The 9130-nt window shown below is 43.5% G+C and overlaps 1 protein-coding gene across 1 annotated transcript in view; it reads left to right on the forward strand.

Moving 5' to 3' along the window:
* The window catches only part of Heatr3 (HEAT repeat containing 3), a 34068-nt gene extending 25820 nt beyond the window's left edge, over nt 1–8248 (forward strand). The window contains exons 13-15 of the mRNA NM_172757.3: nt 1184–1327; nt 3292–3468; nt 7155–8248. Of these exons, the coding sequence (NP_766345.3) occupies nt 1184–1327; nt 3292–3468; nt 7155–7277 (444 nt within the window). The 3' untranslated portion in view covers nt 7278–8248. The remainder of the gene's footprint in view (nt 1–1183; nt 1328–3291; nt 3469–7154) is intronic.
* The last annotated feature ends 882 nt before the right edge of the window (nt 8249–9130 follow it).

The raw sequence follows: 9130 nt of genomic DNA on the forward strand, positions 1-9130 counted from the left end.
GCTGCCTATCCTAAGTGCTGGCATTGTTTGTAGCCTGTGGTCTTATCTACCACAGCAGCTGAGTTATTCTTTCTGATTCAAAAATTGATCCATATTAGTAGGAACTCTTTCAGGTTGGCTCCTACTCTTTGACATGGACCCTATGTAGGAGCCCTCAGTTCTTCCCTCCCCTGTGCTGTGCGAGTCCAGATCTCCGGAATCCATTTAAATGCTGTGTGGGTGGGTGGGTGCCTGTCTGTAATTCTAGAGCTCTGAAGGTGGAGAAGGGATACCTGGAGCAAATTAGTCACACTAGCTGCACTGGCAAGCTCTTGGTTCAACTGAAAGAGCTGGCCTCAATGAGTAAGAAAAGAGTATAATTCAGGTCGGGCGTGGTGGCACACGCCTTTAATCCCAGCACTTGGGAGGCAGAGGCAGGCGGATTTCTGAGTTCAGTTAGAGGCCAGCCTGGTCTACAGAGTGAGTTCCAGGACAGCCAGAGCTATACAGAGAAACCCTGTCTCGAAAAACAAAACAAAAGTATAATTCAGGAAGGCTCCAACATCAGCCTTGGAGCTCCATACAGGTGCATGAACACCTGCACAGAGATGCCCACTGTTGTGTGACAAAACTTTTTCTGAGAAGTTGCAACACACAAGTCTGCTCAGCTCAGATACAGATCCGATGACAAAACAAATATATTTACCAACAGTCTAACTGGTGAATCAATGAATTTATTGATTATTCACAGGAATATGAGTGAGCGGTTGCTTACAGGAGTAGAAGACAGTGCATCACCAAAGCCCACCCAACACCTGGTACACACTGCACAGTCTACAGCTCAATAGCTTGGACAGTGTCCTTTCCAAGTGACTCAGTTGGTCTAAACCTCCTCCTGGCAGCTCAGCTGGTTCCTGCTTCTTCCGGGCTCTGGACTAGTCCAAGAGTCTGTGCAGCTTTTCTCTTCTGAGAGGGATGCTCGGCTTTTTGCTTACTCTGGCAGGGAGGGGCCTAGTGACTGATCAGATTCAGGGACTTCCTGAAGCTATTTCAAGTGTTTAAACCTTCCTGTTTAAAGAGCTTCCCTGCAAGATGGAATGTTTCAATCTCAGAGAAAACTGTTACACAACCCACACACATGAGCACTCATACACACATGAGATAAGTAAATAAATGCCTGCAAATATTTCTGTTCTCTCAACAGTGTATGACCCCTGAGCAGCTGATGACGCTGTGCAGAGAAGGCATTCATAGCAGTAGCATTGGGGTTCGAGTGAATGTGGTCAGTATTTTGGGGATCACTGGGAGCGTCCTAGCCAAAGACGACGGCACACTTGACACTCTGAAGGTAAACAGTTTGTTTATAGCCTAAGTGCTCAGGGATTCCTGATAAGGACAGATTATAAAGAAATTGCTAATGAAGTTATGAAAGGGTGACCCTCATTTCCATTTAACTTTTCTCCTGATGTGCTTTCTTCAAAGTAAATTTGTCTTCAGCATTAGTCCAAATATGGGATTTTTGAAGGTGAGTTTGGTTTTACTGTCAGATAAGATACATTCTGAGAAACACCACAGAGGCAAGCCTTACATCACTCTATCAGCAAGTCTGGCATGTGAGCACTCTAGGAATCCCTCAGCATATTGGCTGTCCTAGCTAGTTGTATGTCAGCTTGACAGAAGGGACAACTATCTGAGGGAAGGGATGTATGTATCAGTTACAAATAGGGAGGGAAAGTTTCTTCACGTAACTGCCATCTTATGCATTGTATCACTAATAGTCTAATATCTGTTTCATATTCACTACTTTCTAGCTGTCTGAAAGAAAACCCTTAGAGTTTGTTTTTGCAAGTGAGGCCCCTAAGCTATGTATTACTTGATCTTCATCTCCCTTACCTTAGCATCCTCTGCTCTTTTTTTTTTTTTTTTTTTTTTTTTAAAGATTTATTTATTTATTATATGTAAGTACACTGTAGCTGTCTTCAGACACTCAGAAGAGGGGGTCAGATCTTGTTACGGATGGTTGTGAGCCACCATGTGGTTGCTGGGATTCGAACTCTGGACCTTCGGAAGAGCAGTCGGGTGCTCTAACCCACTGAGCCATCTCACCAGCCCGCATCCTCTGCTCTTATGCTCCTCCTCAAACAGCTGCATAGACTGTATCTTGTTGCTTAGTTCTGTTCCACTGTCCACTGCTTTTCCTGCAAACAAGAAGTTAACTCCAATGCCTTTGAGTTTATCCGGTTGTTTTTCCTTTTTAATTTTTTGGACATTTGTCTGTGTATACAATGCTTGATTATACTCCCCTACATCCTCCCTCCAGCTGCACTTGCCCTTCCCCATGGTCCAGCTTTTTAACATATGTACTACTTCATATATGAGATGTACGCTTCATAGTACACTCTAGGATATTAAGCCTAATACTGTCATAGAGGTTATCTGTATTGCTTACATTAAAAGGAGAAAATTAGAGCCCAGAGAGGTTAACTGACTAGCGTGGTACTGGACCTCATATTGTGAGAGTCTCCATCCGCTGCCCCCTCAACAGGTTACATGTCCCACCCCCACAGAACAGCCAAACTTGAATCAGGCTATTCTGATGAGGCCTTTGCAGATTGGGAATGTGCTCATCATAAGCTAACTAATTGTGGAGCGAAAAGAAAGAACATATGTTAGAAGCACACACTAGTGGGCTGGGTGGCACTTTTCTGTATTCTCAGCACATGGGGGTAAAAGCAGAAGCATCAGAAGTCAGGGTCGTCCCTGACTGTAATGAATCTGAGGCCAGCCAGGCTAAGTGACATGAGACCATGTGGCAAGAACAAAAAACAGTGAAGTAAAATTAGGGTGTCACTTTCATCTTGTGATTTGCTGGAGGTTTTTTGTTTGTTTGTTTCCTGTTTTTGACAGAGGGTCTCGCTATGTGATTGTCCTGGAACTCAGTATGTAGATGAGGCTAGCCTCACAGAGCTCTGCCTGCCTCTCCGTCCTGAGTACTGGGATGGAGGGTGGTAGTGATTATTGGTACAAATGAGAAACAAGAAGGAAAACTTCAGTAATTTCCAAAATCAAATTTCCATATCCTTTATAGCCCTTACTTCACTTGATTTGGTAATATAAACCATAGCATATTTAGCTCACCTTGATCATATTGTGCTTGGCACATTCGTAGCTGTGTGTAACATCTTTGGACCTTTCAAGGCTTTCCTTCTTCCCTGGTGTCTTTGTATGAAGTAGACTACGGGAGCTGTTGGCACATTTGTCATCCATCATTATGGAGACCCACCGTCATTATCCTCTGTTTGCTTTTTGTAGACCATTGGGTGCTTTCTGCTGGAAGTCGCCACCAAAGACCCTTCCCTTGTGGTAACAGGCGAGGCTCTGGATGCCCTCTTCGATGTTTTTGCAGATGGCGAAGCAGCTGAAAAGGCTTCAGTTCAAATTAAATTGTTAGCGGCTTTGAAAGAATTCCAACCAGTCTTCAAAATGAAGGTTTGTATTGCTTTCTCTATAAATACCCAGGTCATCAGGCAGTGGTGGCACACTCCTTTAATCCCAGCACTCGGGAGGCAGAGGCAGGTGGATTTCTGAGTTCGAGGCCAGCCTGGTCTACAGAGTGAGTTCCAGGACAGCCAGGGCTCACAGAGAAACCCTGTCTCGAAAAAACCTCGAAGAAAAAAAAAATCACATAAATGCCCAGGTCTCAGCAGCTCTGGAAAGAAGGGCCAAACAGCTCGGAGGGTGTGAGGATAATTCCTGTTTAATTCGGTGGTTAGCCCAGCACCTCCATCCATAGCACCCAGTGAAGTGCTTGTTGGCCGTCGTGGTTCTTCAGAATGGCCCTGGACTTCAGTAATTGAATGGAGTGGCACCTTGACAAGTTCTTCATGATGTTACCAGAGCTGTGTTATGTAGAAGTGCTTTGAAAGCATTTTTGTACACTTTTAAACTTCTTTATATGCTATAATGTGCTTTGTATGTTAGCTTTGTTGTGGGTATTTTTAACTTGGGAAAAGAAGACATCTTCGGGATGCTCTGTCCTGGAGAACATAGCAACTGTTGTATTGGCTCAATAAGAGCAGCTGAGAGCTTTGCTTTTCTTTCTTTATTTTTTGGTGCTGGGAATTGAACACAGTTGTGCTGTGCATGTGCTCTGCCCCTGAGTTATGCCAATGCCTAGGAAGTTTAGGAACAAACTTGAATCTTTCCATTTTAGAGGGTTGTCTGTCTGTCTGTCTGTTTGTTTGTTTGTTTGTTTTATTTTCCTTTCTTCTATCCATCTGTCTGTCCATCCTTCCTTTTAGGAGTCACATATACAAGGTAAGTACTCTACCCCAGAGCTACATCCCTAGCACCCCCAAAATAAAAAAGAATTGTTTCCCTTTGAGATATATTTCTTTTTATATGGACATTTTTGCCTGTACATATGTCCGTACAGTGTCTGTGAGTGCCCATGAAAGCCAGAGATGGCGTCAATTCCTCAGCACTGCAGGTACAGGTGGCTCTGAGCTACCAGGTCAGTGCTGAATCAAACCCAGGATCTCTGGAAGAGAAACCGGTGTGCTTTAATCTCTGAGCCATCTCTACAGCCCCATTGAGTTATGTTGCTTTAAGCAGAGACAAATATACCTAGGATTTCTTCCTTTCTTATCCAAAAAAAGTAGCATAACATTACCAAATTTTCTTTTTGTTTTTGCTTAATACTATCTAAGACCTATTTTTATACCAGTGTGCAGTGTCTGCATTGTTCATAAAAGCCTTAGATTTCTGCAGAAGGAGCCTTTGAGATAAGGAGAACGAAGCTTACCCCATTCCTCCACAGCTGCCAGCAAAGCAGATTAGGCAGAGTGATCAAACTTGCAGACGGATGTGGTGGTGCCAGCCTCTAATCCCAGAGCATGGAGGTGAACACAATAAGATCCTATCTCAGAAGATAAAATGAATGAGGGTTGGAAATATGGCTCATAGTAGAGTATGTGTCTAGCATTTGTAAGACCCGGGCTTTAATCCTGAGCACCGAACAGTAGAGAAAGAGCAAAACTCGGAAGAAGGCGGTGCTTTGAAAGCTTTATGAGAACTCTGAGCTGGGAAAGCAACCTGAACCACTGGAGGCGTTGATGGGGCTGGTTTCCTGTTGAGCATGCATTGCTGCAGTGGGATGCTTCGCTGCTGGAGTTTGTCTATGGTAGAGAGCCATAGTGGCCTCTCTTAGTAGCCAGAGGCCAGTCTACAGCATGGGATTTGAGACTTTTATCTTGGTTTTGGTTTATATTCCTGGAAATGGAATCCAGGACCTTATAGCTTGGCAAGTAACCATACATGACCTACAGTTTTAAAACAAAGCCCATTTGTGTAAAATGGAGATACATTTACATTTCTGTAAAAAGGAGGCATTAGAAGCTTCAAGTTGGACTGGAGAATTTGTCTAAAGCCACACTTCTCAAGAGTGTCCCCTCCCCTACCCTCCCCTCCCCCAGCATCACCTGGTGTCTTGTTCAGAATGTGGACTCTTCTCGTTTTCTATTTTTTTTAATTCTGAGTTAATCTCATTTATTATAGTATGGCAGAATGTGGATTCTTAGCCCCCAGCTCCTGGCCTCTAAGTCAGAAACCTAGTTGGTTTTTGTTTTGTTTTGTTTTTTAATATTCTTAGTTGTGCACACCTTATTTGTTTATTTATTTACTGTATGAGTGCTCTGCTGCATGTACATCCGCCCACCTGAAGAGGGCATCAGTTCCCTCTATGGGTGGATGAGCCACCATGTGATTGCTGGGATTTGAACTCAGGACCTCTGGAAGAGCAGCCAGTGCTCTTAACCTCTGAGCCATTTCACTAGCCCTAGATCAGAAACTTAGTAGAGGTACCAGTAGGGGCCCCACCAGCCCATTCTGTAGGAAATCTTAAGAATTGGTGCTTGGGCTGGAGAGATGGCTCAACGGTTAAGAGCACCGTCTCCTCTTTCAAAGGACTTGGGCTCAATTCTCAGCTCTCACATGGCTACTTACAACTCCAGTTCCAGGGGATCTGGCACCCTCTTCTGACCTTTTTGGTTAGTGTGGGTATGTAGTGCCCAGACATGCGTGTGAGCAAAACATCCATACACATAAAAGAAAGGGCCTGGAGATGTTAGACCTTTTGCAAAGGTCCTGCTTCAACTCTCAGTATCCACGTGATGGCTCACAACCATCTTAACTTCAGTCCCAGGGGATCCATTGTCCTATTCAGACCTCCTTGGACACCAGGCATTCATGTGGTATGCATATGTACATATAAGGAAAGTGTTCATGCAAATAAAATTAAATCAGTTTAATTAAAGATAAATAAAAATATCTTTTTAAAAAAAGACTAGGGGTGAGTTATGATTTGATTTCCATAAACTTTGATCTTTTTATCCATGGTTCTTATTTCTGTAACTTTTCCCTCCTTTGGTCTTTTTCCTTCTTTCTTTCTTTCTTTCTTTTTTTTTGAAATAGGGTCTCTGTATGCAACCCTGGCTGTCCTGGAACTCACCATGTAGATCAGGCTGGCATCAAACTCACAAAGATTCATCTGCCTCAATCACTGCTTCCAGAATATTGGGGTCAAACGTGTGCAATTAGCTTGTAACCATAATTCTAATGTGTGTATACAAGTTGGAGAGGTAGTTCAGTGGTTAGATTTACCATGCAAGTGTGAAAAGCAGGAGTTAAGATTGTAAATTTACCACCAAAATGCTAGGAATCTCAGCTTCAGAAGGTAGGGACAGCTGGGCAGTGGTGGCACACGCCTTTAATCCCAGCACTTGGGAGGCAGAGGCAGGCGGATTTCTGAGTTCCAGGACAGCCTGGTCTACAGAGTGAGTTCCAGGACAGCCAGGGCTACACAGAGAAACCCTGTCTCGGAAAAAAAAAAAAAAAAAAAAAAAAAAAGAAGGTAGAGAACAAGAACAAGCTGGCTAGTGAGACTAGCCAAATCAGCAAGCTCTGGGTTTGATTGAGGGATCCTGCCTCACTGACAATGGAAAAGAAAAAAATGGCCACATTCTCATTTTCCTCTTCTTCATGTTCGATATTCTATTTAATCTGGAGTAAAACTTTGACTATATTCTTTGAAATGTCTTGTTTAATAGTAAGTGAATGACTAGTGGATAACAAGTTAGGTGATAATGTTCTCCTTCTCTCTGAATTTCTCTCACCAGATACGGAAAGAAGGGAGGGGCAAGTACAGTCCAGACCAGCTGTGTGTTCTCGACAATGTGAAGATGAATTTGAGACGGTTTATTGCTTACCAGGAAACTGTTGAGAAAAGACTGACTTCTTAAACCATCAAGAGGACCAGAGCTAGGGCTGGCTGAGCATCTGCGTGCCTAGCTGGCACAACAGCCCTGGGTCTATCCCTAGTTCCTGAGGAAAAAGGAGTAAGAGAAGCTGCTTCTCCTGATGGATTTAGTGCTGAGAATACTGAAGGGTTTCCCTTGAATATATGTGCTTCCAAAGCCTTTTTTTCTTTTTTGAGACAGGTTCTCTCTAGGTAGCCCCTCCTGGCCTGGAGCTCACAGAGGTCTACCTGCCTCAGTTTTCTGATTGCTGGGCTTTAAGGTATTCAACACCACACCTGACCTCCAAAAGCCTTCTTTCACTGCCTCTGTTCTCCGTGTTAGTTTGAATGTGAGAACCTGTAGGAAATGTGTGTTACATCTCCAACATATTTTAGCCACTGAAAATGCCCCACATTTCAGGTGCTAGGGTCGGCATTCAGGGCCTTGCTCCTGTGTCGTGAGCTCTACCACTAACTCCACCCCAGCCCTCAGGTGGTTCTTAATGGAAGGGCAGTAAAGAGACTTCAAACAAGTACGTCCTTACATTTTTTTTTTTTAAGAAAAGAAATTAAATCATTGTTGGGATGTTTTTTTAAAGCCAATAAATATCATTTTATATTAGCTAACTCCTAACAGAAATGTAAAGATAAGCTTTATAAAATATTTTTGTCATGAAGTACTATATACCAATGATGAATCTTTTGTGAAGTAAATGACTTGAATTTGTCACTGTGTAGATAGTGAGATGATTGAATTCTGTATAGGGGTCTGAGCAGTTACTCTGGGTAACAGCATTTCCTGTCTTAATTTGATACAGAATCAGAAATTAGTAGAAAATGCTGGACATGGTGGTGCACACCTTTAATCCCAGATCTTCAGAGGCAGAGGCAGGAGGATCTCTTGAGTTCAAGGCCAACCTGGACTACAGATGGAGCACCAGGATAGCCAGAGAGACCCTGTCTCAAAAAAAAAAAGAAAGAAAGAAAAGAAAAGAAAAGAAAAGAAAAAATTAGTAGAAAATATTTTTGAATAAATAACTTTTAACTGGATGTTTTGTGTCATACAGATTATTTTTTATAGCCTAAGTATCCGCCTTCCTAGGCAGTTTGCTTCGTGTCAGAGCTTACAAAGGAAAGCAGCATGACTTTCTTGATGACCTCTCCTTACTGTAAAAAAGGAGGGTACCAGATAGGGCTCATGCTGGGACTGTAGTCCACATTGTCTGGGGACGCCCTGGGCTGCTCCCGAATCCATCCCTCTGCCTGGCCAGAGTGATCAGAAGCAAGCTCAAAGCACAAAGTAGGCTGTAATTTCCCCTAGATCTGTAGCTGCATGGACCACTTACTAGGATTCATTCATGTGCACTGTGGCCTAGTGAGCAGTTTTCCCTGTGCAGAGCAGGCTGTTAGGAAGCCAGGATTATTTATCAGCTCTGAGGAGTCACTGAGATGGTGAAAGCAGAGATAGTGAGGTTTTCTGGTGGGGTGGGAAATGGAGATGCTCTGCCTTGCACAGCAGGCTTTCTTTATTCTCCTGGGTGAGGAGCTGGATGGCTGTGCGTGACCACTGCGGCCAAGTGTTTGACCCAAGTGTTTTTTTAAAAGGGTTTTTTTTTTCTAGAGTGGAACTTTATACGTGAGTTCAAGGCCAGTCTAAGCTAAAGAGTAAATTCAAGATTAGTTTCACAGATAGTCTGCCTCAAGTGTTTGTCTTACCTGTTTGAAAGAGAGTAGTAGCCGGGCGTGGTGGCAACCGCCTTTAATCCCAGCACTTGGGAGGCAGAGGCAGGCGGATTTCTGAGTTCAAGACCAGCCTGGTTTACAAAGTGAGTTCCAGGACAGCCAGGGCTACACAGA

The sequence above is a fragment of the Mus musculus genome, chromosome 8 (genome assembly GCF_000001635.26).
Source record: "Mus musculus strain C57BL/6J chromosome 8, GRCm38.p6 C57BL/6J".
NCBI lineage: Eukaryota > Metazoa > Chordata > Mammalia > Rodentia > Muridae > Mus > Mus musculus.